Genomic DNA, 19,067 nt, shown 5'->3' on the forward strand with positions numbered 1-19,067 from the left:
CTCCGAATTATCCCACATTGGGAAAGAACATGAGTGGACCACTTATTTGACATTATAAATAAAAGGCAGTTACATCCTTTCAACATACTTCGTGGGCGAGTTTGAGCTTGAATCGAGTTTCAATTGAGTTAGAATCGGGCTTGAATCGAGCTCGAGTTTCGAGCTTTAGTTGAGCTCTTAAATTTTTTTTTTTTGAATTCGAGCCTTTTCGAGTTTGAGTCGAGTTTCAATATTATCTTTCGAATTCGAGTCGAACTTGAAAATTTTAGACTCTTTCGAGTTCAAGTTGAACTCAGTAGTACTCGAGCTTGACTCGGCTCGTTTACACCCTACTATATGCAGTCTTGAAGATAGATAGAATTAAGAATAACGAAATGGTAATTAGATTAAAATAATTCAATTTTTGCATGTCAAAAAGTGTAGCCAGCTTTTCTTTTTAACATGTATTCGATAAATAAAAAAATATATACTGACTTTTATAAAAACATTTTTTTATTTACATCTAAACCCCCCGACTAATAATTGAAATGCAAGATGGGACATGCTTTTAAATTTCAATTTGTGAATATATATTTTGGAAGCCGGCTGTTAGGAATATTGACCTTATCAAATCAATAATAATCTAATACTTGTGACAGTTTGCAACTTAACACGTTCAAGAGGAAATGATCGTCAAGCTTATCCATAAATACAAGCCATTGTTGCTTTTTGTTTATCAATTTGCTCAGGCCAATCAAACTCGTTGAAGCAAAAATGGCTACCTGCCAAGAGCTTCTCTCATTTCTCCTACTTCACCTCGTTCTTCTAATTATGGTCTCCAACCTTAGCAATGCACAGGGTTTGAAACTCGGGTATTACCACAAGACCTGCCCAAATGCCGAGTCGATTATCCAGAGAGCGACTTATCGAGTCATTTCTCGAGCACCGACGCTCGCTGCTCCGTTGCTCCGGATACATTTCCATGATTGTTTCGTTCGAGTAAGTTGTTAAAATGCTCGTAACTTTCTCATGTATCGATTGAGCATACGAGTATTCAATAAGTTGATGATGATTTTCAGGGGTGTGATGGTTCAGTGCTTCTAAATTCCACAAAGAATAACTTAGCTGAGAAAGCTGCAGTCCCCAACCTGAGTTTACGAGGATATAATGTGATTGATTCGATTAAAGCCGAAGTCGAATCAGCATGCCCCGGTGTGGTCTCCTGTGCCGATATCGTCGCCTTAGTAGCTCGAGATTCGGTTTCGATGGTAGAAACTATACCTCTCATTGTTTCTCTTCCAAATTGTATCAGAAACAAAATTAATGCTTGTTTAATTTCATTTTCTAAAGATCCATGGACCCTTTTGGGAAGTTCCTCTGGGACGAAGAGATGGAAGAGTTTCAATCATGAATCAGGTCTTTGCAGAGTTGCCTGCTCCTTTCGCCAACATAACAACACTAAGACAAATGTTTGCTGCTAAGGGTCTAAACATGAAAGACCTAGCTGTTCTGTCGGGTACATTTTCATATGTTGTCCCCTGGTTTTCGTACCATTTCGATATTGGGCTCAAATATTATTTACTCTTTGTACTTTAACTCGGTCGTGAATCCATACAGGGGGACACACCATCGGAACATCTCACTGCAACGGATTCACCAATCGGCTCTACAACTTCACCGGCAGAGGCGACACCGACCCGACATTGGATCCGAATTACATTGTCAAACTGAGGCAAAAATGCAAGCCAGGGGACACCAGAACGCTGGTGGAAATGGACCCTGGAAGCTTTAAAACCTTCGACGAAGCTTACTTCACGCTGGTGGCTAAAAGAAGAGGGCTTTTCCAATCCGATGCAGCCCTGCTCGATGACCCGGAAACCAAAGCTTATGTTTTCCGTCAAGCTACCACCCATGGATCCACCTTTGCCAAAGATTTCGCTGAGTCAATGGTGAAGATGGGTCGAGCTGGTGTGCTCACCGGGAACCAAGGTGAAATCAGGAAACATTGTGCTTTTGTGAATTGATGATTGAAAATTTGAAAACCCTTTTTTTAATTTATCAGTGAAGATCATTTGTTTGTTTTGTGGCCTCCTTTGAATTATTAAGCTTTTGAGTGTTTGGCCGGAAAGAAAATTCAGATGGCAATAAATTTCCCACCATGTTATTGTTTGTGCTGTGATTTATTTGTAAATGTACGTATTTATATCATTATATGTATAATTTTCCAACTGAATAATGCTCTTGGCCTTGATTTATCATAATCAGTTCATAGTATTTTGGCAATAAATAAATAAAACTAATACTTATTTGAATAGTTGATTATTTGTGATACACTCCATCCTTTTCTTCTGTAATACACAATTTTAGTGTGATGTTATTTAATTTATCATATTATTGAATAGTTCCTTCAACCAACATTATACATACGGTTATTTGGTTTTAAGTTTTCTTGTTCGTTCATAATTTTTAAGTAATTTTGATTATTTTTATAATTAATAATATTATTTTAAAGTTTAAATTTATATTACATTAATTTTACACCATCAAACATAACATGAAATATTAATATATGACTACAATCGAACAACCAAACGAGTCTGGAATTCCTTTTAATTACAACAAATACAATTACTAACATTATAATGGATGTTTATGAACATGAATGTAAATTAATCACATAATTAAGATATTGTCCTATAAGTATTAAAAAAATATTCACTTAAAATCACACAAGGACCATACAAGGAAAATGTTAAAAACCTAACCAAAGAATATGAACAAAGATAGATACAAATAAATCTGATTGCACCAGTAAACGAACCACAAAATAGGATAAAACTATTGAAGGACCACCGACAAAACATAAATTAGAATCGAGCGAAGTGAACAAACTATTCACGACGCAAATCATGTATCAAAATTCAATTCGAGTGTCCAAAATAGAAAATATGGGTATGAAAACAAATAAGTGTCATCTTAATTAGTTGTGGTGATGTCAAACCCAATTCTAAAAAAATATATAAACTAAAACAACGGCCAAAATATATTATGAAAAAATTAAATATCAACTAAAAGTTATTTTTGAAAAAATTAACGAATTAATTGTATTAATATTCAATACTCAAAATTGATATGTAATTTTCGAGGTCGAAGTATTAACTATTTATGTATGTTACGTGTTGTAATTATAAATTATTACCATAAAAAATTAAAATGATTCTAAATTCTTCTTATACAATATATGTGATATATTTTGATAATTTGATTTTGTCATCCAAAATTTAATTCGATTATTTCTTTTGATAAGAGTCGGGGTCTCGGTAAAAACCGCTCCTTGCAGATGAAACTTATAGACACTACAAGAAATGTTCGAATTGGCAACAATTTTTCCACAAGAAAAAACGATGTGCTAGTTACAATATATTAAATAGTTATTATTATTATTTATAATTGTGATAATAACATTTTATTATTAGTAAATTTATCATTTTATAATAATATTATATATACCTATTTTTATCCGGGTTTAAAAAAAATATTTATTATTATTTTATTTTGCAATACCCACATACAACCCCTAAAAATAAAAAACATAATCTACTAAACCACTAAACTCCACGTATTACACCACTATCCCACCTCTAATCACCCACCACTCCACTACCTTTTTGATTCTTCCCCCTTTACGATCAATCTCTCTCTCTCTTTGTTTCTGCCATTCATTTCTCCCTTAAAAAAGCAGAACAAAAAAACTTGAAAGGGGGAGAGTGGTTTTTCTTGTTTTCTACGGGTTTTAACATGGAGAGAAGAAACTGAGGGCGCCAAATGATTAAGATGACAAACAAAAGCAATCTTCAAGTCACCTTTTCAAAGCGGCGAACTGGTTTGTTCAATAAGGCCAGTGAAATTATCACCCTTTGTGGTGTTGAGCTCGCCGTTGTTATCTTCTCGCCGGATCGTCCAGGCTCACCATGAGTCTAATGTCCATCAACTCAACATGGAGCTTACTCAGGTGATGGGCCAATTAGAATCTAAAAAACGTGGTGAAGAGCTTCACCAAATGGAGAAAGCAAACCAACGACAACCGGTGTCAGTCACCAGTTGGGGAACTTGATCTCTCTCATCTCCTGCAATTCAAATCTGCCATGGATGGGTTGAAAAGGAATGTGCAAACGCAGAAGGGGTGAAATCACAAGGAAAATTAATCGGCAAGACGACAACATTTTTCAAAAGCGCTATTAATGGCGGACCAAACGGTTAAGCGACGGTGCCAGCAAATCGACTGCAACGCTACGTTCACGGAAGACGATAATCCCGGGGTTCCTGCTCTTTCCACGATTCGAGTCCTATATTTCCTGATGGAATGAAAGAGTGGAGCTGTTGTAGTGGAGGGGAAAAAGAGAGTTGTTACAAAATGCTTTATTTCTCAGAGAAGAATCGTCCCCCCTTTACTTGTGTTTTATATCCCTATTTTTTTAACACAAAATTAAAATTACAATTGCTTTGTTTCAGTTTTGTCTTTTGTGCGTTCATGGATGATGAGATGAGGAAGCAGAATGATGAGCAAAGTGGTATGTTCTCTTTGTGCCGTATAAAGAAACACGAGTCAAGATTCCTCATTGTGCTGGATGGGGAAATATTCCATGTCTACCTCAGACCAAGAACCTGGATTTTATGAAGAAAGTCAGATATCCCTCGTTCAAGTACCGTGGAAATATACCGTCCAAAATGCGAAGATATTTATTATCCTCGATCCAAATACCAAGGCAAGATGATGGAGCTTATTTTGGAATGCCATTTCCGCATCTATTTTTAATGACATATGGACACCTAAGCCACAAAAGTCGATACAAAAACTATGTCCCAAGAGTTTTATAGCTTCAAACTCCATAAGCCTTGATGTGATGGGGGAATAACTGCAAGCTGTAAGTTGAATTGAGATATCCTATTGTGGGCCCATGAATTAATAACCCTTTGTGTATGTTGACGTGTTTTGAATTTTCTAAGGGTTAATTCATGCTATAGTCATGCCAACTTTCAATATCATTCATTTTGGTCTTTTTTATTATTTTTTTTATTTTTTACTAACTTTTATTTAATTTTTATCTATTTTATTTATTTTATTATTATTATGCTAATTTTTTCTTCGTTCATATTTATTTTTATTTTACAATCTAATAATATTTTTTGATTTTAGGGATACTTTTCAACCAATTAAAGGTAAATGATTTGAATCGAACTTTTTAAATTTCAATTTAAATTTAAATTTTTCGTAATTTAGACAACCGACAAATTAATTGCTACTGAAAGGGCAGTACAAGGGTGCTAATCCTTCCTTGATTGTAACCGACTCCCAAACCCAACACATTTCTGGTAAAAAGCAGATCAGGTAAGATGGTGTCCGATCCACCTAAATATTTTTAAAATGATCGGTGGCGACTTTAACTCAATTATTTTAAGTTGAAGCCTAATTTCGGGTCCAATTGAAAGACGATCACGACAAATATAATTGTGACAGTGTTAATGTATAGTCATTGTAGCTTTATAATTGTGATGGATCTACTTGTAACTATCATTTTGCCACTAGTAAAATCCTTTAATTGATATCAAATTAATTTTTAAATATTATAGAAATAAGAATTATTGTTAAGATAATGAATTATTATTAGGATAAATCTCAATCATGATCTCAACTATAAATTGATAAACTTAAATATTAATATATATAAATATCTTAATTTTATTATTTTTAAAAAATAAGATAAAATAATATTTACAATAAATAAGTGATAAACTTAAACCTTAAATATTTTTTAAATAAATTATATTTAAGAGAACAATATCTAAAAATATTATAAAATTATTAGTTATTGATAAGATAATGAATTGTCATATTTCTCAGTTGTTTAGTAGCTTGATAAATTAATTTTAAAAACAAATATTTTACTTAAAAAGTTATCAATTAACATGAGTCGTGAAGGTAAATATTTTAAATAAATTATAATTAAATTTTTTTTAATGAAAACTAGGATAAAATTATAAATTGTTATTAAGATAATGAATTGTTGTTATGATGAATACTAATCAATATTTTAATTATAAATTAATATCATTAGGATCATATTATCTTATAATATATTATAAATGGTTGGATGATAGTCTCCTGATTCTTTCTTTATTCATTAATGCTACATCTAATGTATTAGTTTTCCCATTTCATTTGTTCTTTATTATTTTAATATACTATCGTTTTTCTTTCATTTATTCAAGCTTTTAATGTATTTCAATTACTTATTTTGTTGAACTAATTCTTTTTATTAATTAATATGTTATTTTGCGGTTCTAAAATGGTTAATATTTTACGACGTATATATTTAACCAATCCTATTGGTAAACAAGAGGACGGTGATGCTGGAAATCAACAAGAGAATTTCTTCAATCAACGATCTAATGAAATTGAGAAATCACATAACAACAATAGTCCAAGAACATCAAATATCATTCCTACAGGTGAGAAAAATGAAGAGAATATTTTACAGCACCTATACCTCTAGTGGAACATTTTGCACTTGTTTTGGGAACAACATCAGATTACTCACGTGGGATAGGTGTTGGAGGAAGAACATCTAGTTCTCAAACAAAAAGTCTCGTTCTAGCATAAACGGAGGCTGCAAGAAAACATGCAAAAAGTGAGGTCGAAACACTTTCTGAAATTACAAAAAAAAACGTGGTACGATTTTCTCATTGTAACCTGTGATGATATTTTGCTCTGATTTCTGTCATATATTAATTTTATTAGTTGGAGCACTGCAGGTAGTTCTTCAACGGAACATCTGATTCTCATCTCAGTGGTTTGTTCTTCAAAATCTCAAAAATATTGTTGTCGAAATGATTTTTAAGGTGGGGTGAGATTTTGAAAACCGCATCAATTTTAAATTATTTCTCTTTATGTGTATTTTTTAAATTAAAAACAATGTAATTTTAGAAAACCTCTTGTTTCGAAAATTTAGAAATTCATTCACAATAAAAACACAGGTTCGAAGAGTCGCCACCAATCTTTGATTAGGGTGTGATTGGACACCCAAAAATATTTTGTCATTTTAAATAAACATTAATTTTTAATTAAAACAACAAATTTAAGTCTGCGTTACCAGAAAATGAGTTCGGGAGTCGGTTACGCGTGGGGAAGGATTAGCACCCCCACAACGCCCTAAATCGATACCACGTCGATTAATTAATGTCTTTGCAATGAAATTTACAAATTCGATTTTAATTTGGTTTATGATCCCCGACAGAACAACACAAGAATTTTACAACATTCAGAAGCACCAAAATAGATTAAATTAAAATTACCAAACCTTTTAGAAAGATAAAGAATATTCGATTATTTATAAATATCGAGACAAGATCTTAGATAAGTTCTAACTACATTTTCTCGATAAATTTAAATAGTCGAATGTTTCTTTTTCTTCCATTCCCAAATTTTAAATAATTGATCAATTTTTAGGCGTCACTAATGGGATACACTTCTAGTTTAAAATCGTCAAATGCGGATATCTAATCAGTTAAGACAACCCACTTAAAACAATTTTAAATTAAAAGGATATTACTCTTAATCAAATTATGCAATAATGCCAAGTTATGCAAATGAGGATATCATACAAAAATTAATTAAAACGATCGTCCAATTAGCAAAGCAAATATTAAAGATTCTCATGTAAAATGACATGTACAACCTAAAATTATATACATATTTTTATACTATACAGTACAAACTAGATGCATATTGACATATAATGCACAAACTTGACTTAAATACAACAATAGAAACAAAGCACATCAAACTACTAATTTTAGAAAATAAGTGTACTTATCAAAATAAGGACTAAATTATATTAAATCAAACTTTACTATTTTAAATACAAACACAATAACAATTGAAATGGACATTAATATTACACCAAAAGAAACAATGAAACTAAGGTTAATAGAATGGACTAAAACTATGATAAACCCAAAATGCACTCAAGACCATAATGTAACATGCAGAAGCCTGGAGGTTAAATGTCTAAAACAACAATAATTAAATAAATAAATATTAGGACGAAAATTAAATGAGAAAAAAGTATAAAGACAGAAATAAAAATGTAAAAGACTCGAATCGAGGACTAAAATGAACTATAAGCAAATCATGGATGACCCAAAGACTGGTTAACCCGTTCACAACCGAACAACCCTAGACCATCTAAACGACACCGTTTCAATAAGAAAATATATAAAATTGTGGGTATCAAATTTGAACCCTAGCCCCATTTTACCTCAACTTACCTCCTCACAGCCGTTCTCCATTGCGCCATTCCTCTCAACTTTCCCCCATCTCTTCTTCGTACGAGAACCACACATGCTCGATTCAATGCCGCCGATAGGTTACCATTGGTCCCACAACTTCAGCCGACCACCACACGGCAAATACAAGGCTCAACCCACAATCTGGCCATCATCAACAACCACCAAGGACATCAAATCCCAACTACCATTGCTGGTCATTTACCCTCTATCGACACTGCCAATGGCCTCCTCCGAAGAAGACTTCAGTGTTGATACCCATGAACGAGGTAACCCAAAATTCCTTAACCTATTTACTCTTTTAGTTTCAAAATCTTGCTAAAAAATAAATATGATTTGTTATATTGAAAAAGATTTGTTTTGTGCTATTGGGTTGTTAATCGAAAGAAAATGAGGAATGATATCTTGCTTGTATTACTTGATCTTAGAAGAAAAATGGGTATAACCCACTGTTACATTGTTTGACTCACGAATATGGTTTTTGTGTTCTACAATGGATTTCCCTTTTTTGCTTTTTTTTGAACCTTAATGCTCGAATGGTTGATGATGAACTCCTTGGTTGATTTCCCGTTTTTCTCTATTTTTTCTCCTCTTCCTTGAACGGGTTCCTTCCCCGTTGTCTGTTGAATCTGCTCCCTTTTTGTTTGTGTTGAATATGCTCTCCATTGTCTCGGTTCTCTCCCTTGATTTCCGTATGGTTGCTAGTGAAATGCAGGATATGGGCGACAACCACAAGGGAAGCATGTGTTGTTGGCAGCGCATGGGTAACAGCCCCGATGGCTTCACGTGGGGTGCTCGGGTGTGGGCAACAGGACATCTCGGGAGGCATGAGTGCTGTTGGATGTTGTGCTTCATATGGGAAACAGCTGCTAAAACCAGGCGTTGTCGAGAGTGCTGCTCGGTTAGAGCGATCCACGTGGGATGTAATTACTGTCAGGCTTTGTTTGTTGGAGCAGGGCACGCGGGATGGGTAACCTAGCTGCTCGGTCTGATGCTTGGGTATTGCGTGGGACAGCCCCAAGGTGCTCGGTCAGAGTGCTGTCGGGTGTAGGTGATTAGGAACTGATCATTTGCTTCACACGGGGTGCTCTATTGCTGCTGGTTGTGGGCTGCACATGGGTCTCTTGTAATGGGTCTCGACCGGGATGTTGTTTGTAATTTGGGGCTTTATTTGGGCTTGGTGTACTTTGGCCTGTAAAGACAAAGCATTTAATTAGTGAATCCAATTACCATATTTCTATATATATATATATATATATATATATGATCACATGCACGACTACATAGACAAATAGACAACCATTATGCAATTAAACACAATTAATACACTAATAATAACATAAATAAATAAACACATGCAAAACCTGGTAATAATAATTATATAGTAACATATAAATAAACTGGAGTAAAGAATCGAACGAGAATCCCAAACAAAAACGGGTGTCTACAGCTGTCCTTTTTTGCTCATTTTTGTGTTAACAAGAATAGGACAAAGATAAACAAGATAACACGTTTTAGTCCAATTCCATATATGTGCTTTAAAATTTGATAAGGGGTCTGTTCTACTATTTCTACAGGGGATATCGGACTCGAGAAATCTTCTAACAATGGGTTCGCTCCCTCTTTCTTTGGGGAGTATGGAACTCGAACATCTTCTGCGAACGGGTTCGCTCCCTCTTTCTTTAGGGAGTATAGAACTCGAATAATCTTCTGCAAACGTGTATGCTCCCTATTTCATCAGAGAGTATGAGACTCGAACGATCTTCAACAATCGTGTCTGCCCCCTATTTCATCAATCGCGTCTGCTCCATATTTCTTCAGAGAGTATAAAACTCGAACAACTTTCAACAAATGGGTTTGCTCCCTCTTTCTTTTAGGTAGTATAGAACTCAAACATCTTTTTCTTACGGGTTCGCTCCCTCTTTCTCTAAGGAGTATAGAACTCGAACATCTTCTTTAAACGGGTTTGCTCCCTCTTGCTCTAGGGAGTATGGAACTCGAATATCTTCTTCTTACGGGTTCGCTCCCTCTTTCTCTAGGGAGTATGGAACTCGAACAATCTTCTACAAACATGTTCGCTCCTTCTTTCTTTAGGGAGTATGAAACTCGAACATCTTCTTCTTACGGGTTCGCCCCCTCTTTCTTCAGGGAGTATAGAACTCAGACATCTTCTTTAAACAGGTTCGCTACCTCTTTCTCTAGGGAGTATAGAACTCGAACATCTTCTTCTTATGAGTTTGCTCCCTCTTTATCTAAGGAGTATGGAACTCGAACATCTTCGAACGAGTTCGTTCCCTCTTTCTTTAGAGAGTATGGAACTCGAACATCTTCAAACGGGTTCGCTCCCTCTTTCTTTAGGGAGTATGAAACTCGAACAACTTCCAACGAGTTCGCTCCCTACTTTTCTAGGGAGTATAGAACTCGAAAATCTTCTTCTTACGGGTTCGCTCCCTCTTTCTCTAGGGAGTATGGAACTCGAAAATCTTCTTCTTACGGGTTCGCTCATTCTTTCTTTAAGGAGTATGAAACTTGGACATCTTCTTCAAATGTGTTCACTCCCTCTTTCTCTAGGGAGTATGGAACTAAAAAATCTTCTGAAAACGGGTTCGCTCCTTCTTTCTTTAAGGAGTATGGAACTCGAACATCTTCAAACGGGTTTGCTCCCACTTTCTCTAGGGAGTATGGAACTTGAACATCTTCTTCTTACGGGTTCGCTCCCTCTTTCTTCAGGGAGTATGGAACTCGAACATCTTCTTCAAACGGGTACGCTCCCTCTTTCTTCAGGGAGTATGGAACTCAAACAATCTTCAAACGGGTTCGCTTCATCTTTCTTTAGGGAGTATGGAACTCGAATAACTTCCAACGAGTTCGCTCCCTCATTATCTAGGGAGTATAAAACTCGAAAATCTTATCCTTACAGGTTCACTCCCTCTTTCTCTAGGGAGTATGGAACTCAAAAATCTTCTTCTTACAGGTTCACTCATTCTTTCTTTAAGGAGTATAGAACTCGAACATCTTCTTCAAACGGTTTCACTCCCTCTTTCTCTTGGGAGTATGGAACTCGAAAATCTTCTGAAAACCGGTTCGATCCTTCTTTCTTTAAGGAGTATGGAACTCGAACAATCTTCACTTGCTTCACTACTCTTTCGTGAAGGCTTAAGTTGGTTTGCTTCGAAAGTCAAACCTGAAAATCAAACGATACAACTCATTAGTGTATGCTTGAAGATTTGAAAAACATTATACTCAAAAAATTAGAATTTAAGCGAATCTTTTTGATTTCATTTCTCTTGTGAGAGCCTGTCTCGCCGCAACTAAATGCGAGAGTCTTCCTTGACTTGACTGCCATTTGAACCTCTCCCTTCTTGGGACCTTGAATCAGTTAATGACTCCTCGCACGTATTTCCTTTAAATCAATTTGTCATCTTCTTCGTATCCGAGAATCTTCAATTTTCTTCCACTTCTAATGATCTGATGGTGTGCTCCAATACTCTTCTAAGAAGCCTTAAAATGGATTGCTTCACTACTCTTTGGTAAAGGCTTCAGATTGATTTGCTTCACTACTCTGTGGTGAAGGCTTCAGATCGAGTTGCTTCACTACTCCTCGGTAAGGGCTTAATATTGACTTTGCCCCAATCTACTGTGTGCAAGTCACTTTAATCGATTGATTCCTTTCTTCAGACACAAAAATCCTTGTTTTTCTTATACATCTGATGGTCTTCACTTTAAAGCAATGTTTCTTCTGTGGATTAGACCTCTATGTTCTTCAGGGTATGTCTCTTTAAACATAACTCATTGCGTTTAAGGTTTGAAATCTTCCTTTCAATCATCAAGACATATTTTAAGTGTCAAACATTTGATTGCTAAAAAGTTAATTAGTGTGATAATATGTATGGTCACAAAACATATTTTAAGTGTCAAACATGTCACTAAAACAATATTTAGTGTGGCAACATTGATGGTCACAAAATAAATTTTTAGTGTCAAACAAATTCATCACAAATTTTATTGATAATAGTGTCGAACATTTGGTCACTAAAATAATACTTAATGTGACAACATTAAATATATTTTATTCTTGTCTTAATCTAAAAAATATATTTTATTCTTATTTTAACTTAAAAATATATTTTAGTTTTTATCTTAACTTAAAAATACATTTTATTTTTATCTTAAATTATTACATAAATTGTATTCTTAATTTAAATTATTAAATATATTCTACTTTTACCTTAAATTATTAAATATATTTAATTCTTATTCTTAAGTTAAATCATATCTTTTATTATTGTCTAAACTTAAAATATATTTTTATTTTAACTACAAAAATATATTTTAATCTTAACTACAAAAAATATTATATTTTTATCTTAAATTTAAAATATTATCAAAATAAAATATAAATATTTAAGTTAAAATAAGAATAAATTATATTTTTTAATTTAAGATAAGATTAAAATATATATTTTTAAAATAAAATAAGAATAAAATATTTTTTTGGATACAAAAAGAATAAAAATATATTTAATAAGTTAAGATAAAAAATATTTTTATGTTAAAATGTTTAATTAATTTAATATGTAAATTTATGTTAAGATATATAAAATATTAAGAATTTAAATTTGGTTTAATAATTGAGTCTTACTTTTTCAACCTAAGAACCCCAAGTTCAATTCCATCATTTAAGTGCCCAAAATTTTCTTTTCTCCATAAGACGACACGTCCTAGTAAGAAAAAATATATTAAATTAAAAATAAATTAAAATAAAGGATAAACTATACAGATAACCACTTAATTATGATCAAAAATTATTTTGACCACCAATGTTTTAATTTGATCAAACAGACCACCCAACTATTTAAATAGTTCAATCAAGCAACCTTCTGTTAAAATTTAACGGAGATAATGATGTGTTAGTTAAATATTTCAGAATAATTATACATTTGGTCCTTGTTACTTGCATAAAATGTTAATTTAATCCTAATTTTAATTAAATAAAATAAATTTAATCATCTAATTAGATTGTGACATGTGTCATTCTATAATTAGATTGTGACACATGTCAGGTTATATTAAAACCATTATTGGGAAGGCCTCAATCATCTTTGGCCAACATTTCCTTTACCTTTCTTAATCGTTTTCTCTTCTTCTCGTTGTTTGTTTTATCTTCAGCTGGTTACATCAATATTCATTTTATTAATTTAGTGACTATTTTAATTCATTTAAATAAATTTAACTCTCCAATCGGAAGGTGACATGTGTCACTATATGATTGGAAGGTTAATTTTTTAAATTATAGTTGATGTAAGACTTAAAAATAAAAATGAACATTCCAATCATATAATAACATGTGTCACCTTCGGATTAGAGGATTAAATTTATTTAAATGAATTAAAATAGTTATTAAATTGATAGAATGTGTAAATATTAAGGACTAAATATATAATTATATCAATTTTATTAACGGTCACGTCATCACGTCTGTTAAAAATTAACGGCATGTGGCTTAATTGAACCATTTAAATAGTTGAGTAATTTGTTTGATCACTTTTAAACGTTGGTGGTCAAAATGGTTGATGATCATAGTTTGGTGGTCACCCGTATAATTTACCCTAAACCTAATAACCTTTCTTTTTTTTTCTAACCTTTCACATTTATCGAAAAAATATTAGAGAAAATATGCTTCTCGATCATAGGGAACACTAATTTAGCTTTAGGTTTTTTATAGGTAATTAGTTTCTATATAAGCGTAAATTTATTATTTAATAACTTAAATTTATTCTCTATTTTATTTCACTAATTGTATTTAAAAAAATTAAGAGTCCGTTTGTTTCACGTAAAACGTTTTACTCATTTTCCAATATTTGGTTGGAGGAAAACTGGTTGTCCACGTAAAACATTTTCCTGATCAATAGAATTTTCTTTCTGTTTTCTAGAAAATGACTTACGTTCTGATTTTCCATAAGTCATTTTTCGAACTTTTTAATTCAAAAAATAAATACTCAAAATAATTTTATTTTATGAATTTAATATTAATAAATATTTAATATCATTTTAATCAAATATTATTATTAAAATATTAAAATATATTTATTAATATTTCTAATATATATATTATATTTTTAATATTATAATAAATCATTATATAATAATATAAGATATTATATTTTTATTTAATAATATAATAAATTGTTAATAAAATTTATATTATTTATTAATTTCATAGAAATAATATTATTAAATTATTATTAATAAATAATATTATTTATATATTTAATAATAATATAATAATCTAATAATATTTTAATAAGATATTTAAAATACTAATTATTTTAAAATATAATATAACACTATTACTTTAATAAATAATTAATATAACTTATAATATTTTTATTTCAATAAAATACACCAATATTAATATTTTTATTAATAAATTATAAAAATAATATTTTAATAATTCATAATTTTTTTTAATATTTTAAAAATAACAATATTAAGTTTTATGATAAATAATATTATTTATTGTATTTAATATATGTAATAAATAATTTAAAAAAAAAATTCATCAACTAATGGAAAAAAGGTTTAAACAACATTTTTCAAATATCGTAAAACGTTTTCCATAAAGTTTTTTCAAAAATGTAATTCATTTATGGAAAACATTTTCCAGAAAACGTTTTTAGTTAAACAAACGACCCTAATTTGATAAATGAACTTTATAAATTAGGTTTTTTAGTTACTCTACCATTTTTTAATTAACAACTTGATTACGTGACTTATTTTAATATTAAAATCAACCTTAAATCACTCCAAATGACCAAATCTAAATAAAGCCCCTAGACAAGGGGTGTTCAATCGGTCGGTTTGATTAACCGACCGAACCCAACTTTTAAAATTTTATTAATCGAATTATTTTTCCTTTAATCGTTAACTTAACAAAAAAAATTCGAAAATAATTAACCAAACTTAACAAATTTCGATTAATCAATTGGTTAACAAATTTAACCGAAATTTATAAATAATATATATTATGTTAAATATTTTATATTTTTTTACTAATTCAATTAATTCAGTTAAAACTGAAGTTTAACCACTCTAATATATATATATATATATAATATTAATTTTTTAATAATTTCGGTTAACGGCCGATTTCAAACCAAGTTAACCGATAATCGAAGTTTGAAAAAATCATTAACCGTTAACGACCATACCTAAAATTAACCGATCGATTAATCGAAAAAAATTTCGATTCGGTCTGTTAAATCAATTTTAACAGAACTTTAAAAACCTCTACTCCGTACCCTCTGTCCATCCATCCTTTCCCCAGACCTTCCATCCACCCACCCTTTCCTTTTCAATCACCCTCCGTCCATCGGCCCTTTCTTTTCCGACCACCTTTTGTCGAACTATCCCTTCCTTTAAATAACACCATAAACTAAACCTATATTTCCAAATTTTGACCATGTATATCAATGGAGAAAACTACGAGCTGAGTCAGCCTGTTATCCAAAAAGTTGGTGTTGCCCACACATTTGATTTGAAAGAGGGGCAATCTTAACGAATTGGTCCACCATGTAAGTTTTACCAACCCCAAGTATTTTGTTTTTATTTTGGAACTTAACAAGGCTCTGGATGTCGATCACAAGATTGAGATTTGCATGCTCCCTGTTGATGATTGAATCACCCTTTGTCTTTGCGTCAACTGAACGATGATCAGCTCTACTTTTGCAAGACGCATCTTATGTTTTTAACTCCTTTTTTATTTCAGATGGACAGAGGGTTCGGGGGCTTGGATGCTAGGGAAAATTTAAGACTTTTTAACTGAACATTGCGGCATTTGATTTTACAAACGCCATTAAGTCGTCCTCATTTTGTGGCGTTTGTTACATAAACCCACAAAAGTACATCTTTTTAGCGGCGCCTCTTTAAAAACGCCACCCTTTATTGATTTATTACGGCGTTTTTGTCTAAAGCGCCACTAAAGGTACATGTCTATTGTGGCGTGTCCATGCAGACGCTGTTACTGTTGTCATTTTGTGGAGTTTTCCGCTAAATATATAAAATTAGTGACATTTATTCAAAAAGTGTCGCTATATGGTGTAGTGCCTCCGCCTTCACTACCATAAGCTCTGTCGCTTGTCAAAGACTCCGCAGCAAGTTTGCTAATGGATGGCTGGTTATGCGATGTCGTTTGGTCCCTATCTATACCTTATTTCTCTTTTGCTTTGTTTTCCTCCTTTAACAATCGATAAAATTGGGAAAAAAAACTAGGGTTAACTATATGGATGATCACTTATGTTTGTATTTTATCTACTTTTGATCACTGGTTTCAAAATACATAAGATATGATCACTTTTCTTATTTAATTAAGATGTGATCACCACGAGTTAATTGCCGTTAAATATTTTGGTATAATTACAAATTTGGTCCCTGTTATATACATATTCTCTCAATGTAGTCATACTTTAAATAAATTAAAATAAATTTAATCCTCTAATCAAATAATGCCACATGTCTTTGATACCACGTGTCGTGTTGTGTGTCACTATTCGGTTGGAAGACTAAAGTTATTTTAATTTATTTTATTTTAATTTAACAAAGCAAAGCAAATTGGTGGAAAATAAATATATTAAATTAAAATAAAGTTAGTCCTCCAGTCAAATAGTGACACGTGACACAACACATGGCACCAGTGACACATGATATCATTCGATTGGATGATTAAATTTATTTTACTTTATTAAAAGTATGACTAATTGAGAGAATATGTAATAATAGGGACCAAATCCAAAGCAAGCAAATTGGTGGAAAATAATATATTAAATTAAAATAAAGTTAGTCCTCCAGTCAAATAGTGACACGTGACACAACACATGGCACCAGTGACACATGATATCATTCGATTGGATGATTAAATTTATTTTACTTTATTAAAAGTATGACTAAATTGAGAGAATATGTAAATAATAGGGACCAAATCTCTGATTATACTAAAATATCACATCACTTAATCTGTTAACTGTTAACGTCAGTTAACCCTTGGTAACCACATCTTAAATAAATAAAAACAAAAGTGGCCATATCTTAATTAAATAAAAACGAATGTGACCATATCTTATATATTTTGAAATCAATGACCAAAAGTGGACAAAATAAAAGTGATCATCCATGTAGTTAACCCTAAAAAACTAATATATTGAGGGGTATTATTGCAATTATTCTTAAATATATAAGGTAAAATTATAATTTTTTCTGGTCGGGATTTTTCACCCTAAATCCGAACCCAACCCAACTCAAAATAACCTTGAAAAAAACTCGACCCAACCCGAAACTAATTTTTTTAAAAAAACCCCGATTGGATCATATAGAAATCCATCAAATTCAGGTTCATGCTCATCCCTAGGTAGAAGGGCACTTTGGGATTTGGCCATTAATTTTTTTTTCCCGACATGGGTTTTAAAGATTAAAGAAAACCATTTTGTGATGCCTATTCATAACGCAGTTATAACATTAACGGTGGAATGATTAAAAAAATCAATGTAAAAAATTTAGTTATTAAATTAAAAAAAATTTAAAGTATAATGATTAAAATAAGAGAGAATAAAATTTAGTTGTTAAATTTGTGATATACCCTTTATGTAATTAACACTCAATTCATCTATGCAAAGGAAACCAAAATTTTCCTATTCCATATAGGCATATTGTTTAATCATAAGAACAATACTTGGATAAGATTCTTTTAAAATTTACCCCCTTTCTTTGACTAACATTATATTTTTTTTGTAAAATATGAGCTGAGATTAAGTAAAATTACCAATATATAAATATTTTAAATTGTTTATTATGTTATGAAAAAGGAAATATCAATGAAAATTAGGGACCACCTAAACCTTTTGAAGTATACATTTAAAAAATAATAATTTAAATCATTATCTGATCATGCCCGTCTCATAGGACAACTAGGAAGCTTCCTTCCCTTTGGCGTCTTCAATTCCTTAAGGCAAGCCCCAGGACACATGTCTGTCCGAAAGAATCGGAACATACATATAAAAAGGATATACTAATGAAAATTAAACATGTTCCATCACTACTAAAATTATTTTTTTAAATGTTGAAAACACTAAAAACCCAATTTTTATTATGGCTTGAATGGTGAGATTATTATGTTAATTTGCAGTAATTAATAATTTTACTTAATTTTTTGATCAAGCATATGATGTACTAGTAAGTAATATAGTTAGTTGAGTTGATGAGTTATATTTTATAACTCAATTTTTTTTTAAATTTGTTTGAATCGGGTTAAATTTATTAATTTCGAGTCGAATTGAGTTGTTCATTTAAATTTAATTGTAAATATTTATATTATTACAGTACTAATTGATTTTTAATGTAAACGAATTTCTATGATCATATACAATATACACATTTATTTATTCATATGTAATATACATATATCATACATAGTTGAAGTACTCGAGCTCGAGTTCGAAAACTAATTCATTAATCATTAAAATTAAGTTATTTCAAGTCTTATTTTATAACTCTAACTTTATTTAAAAAAAATTGAAACAAATTAAATTTATGAATTTACGAATAAAATTAAATCGAATAATTTTTTTCTCAAATTAAATCAAATTAAATCAAAACTGGAGTGAATGATTGGGCAGAAGTGTCTTTTAAATTCCGGTGGAGCCCATTAATAATAAAGCAGTTGTAGAAATTCGAATATAAAAACATTATTA

The 19,067-nt window shown here is 31.4% G+C and overlaps 2 protein-coding genes across 3 annotated transcripts; both read left to right on the forward strand.

The window, feature by feature from the left end:
- Positions 1 to 733: 733 nt before the first annotated feature.
- Positions 734 to 14,082, forward strand: LOC120124725 (peroxidase 27-like). 2 transcript variants are annotated; one of them, XM_039143322.1, is made up of 5 exons: positions 734 to 978; positions 1,059 to 1,247; positions 1,330 to 1,495; positions 1,597 to 2,040; positions 14,071 to 14,082. In XM_039143322.1, the coding sequence occupies exons 1-4, from the start codon at positions 754 to 756 to the stop codon at positions 2,001 to 2,003; spliced, it is 987 nt and encodes a 328-aa protein (XP_038999253.1). In that variant the 5' UTR covers positions 734 to 753; the 3' UTR covers positions 2,004 to 2,040; positions 14,071 to 14,082. The 2 variants fall into 2 exon arrangements, with proteins under 2 accessions (XP_038999253.1, XP_038999252.1); XM_039143321.1 differs by lacking the exon at positions 14,071 to 14,082 and having other exon boundaries at positions 1,597 to 2,129.
- On the forward strand, positions 8,297 to 9,507 carry LOC120124728. Its single transcript, XM_039143324.1, has 2 exons — positions 8,297 to 8,594; positions 9,031 to 9,507. The coding sequence occupies exons 1-2, from the start codon at positions 8,381 to 8,383 to the stop codon at positions 9,297 to 9,299; spliced, it is 483 nt and encodes a 160-aa protein (XP_038999255.1). The 5' UTR covers positions 8,297 to 8,380; the 3' UTR covers positions 9,300 to 9,507.
- Positions 14,083 to 19,067: the final 4,985 nt, after the last annotated feature.

Source organism: Hibiscus syriacus, unplaced genomic scaffold, assembly GCF_006381635.1.
Source record: "Hibiscus syriacus cultivar Baekdansim isolate YM2019G1 unplaced genomic scaffold, ASM638163v2 tig00110429_pilon, whole genome shotgun sequence".
In the NCBI taxonomy this organism is placed as follows: Eukaryota; Viridiplantae; Streptophyta; class Magnoliopsida; order Malvales; family Malvaceae; genus Hibiscus; species Hibiscus syriacus.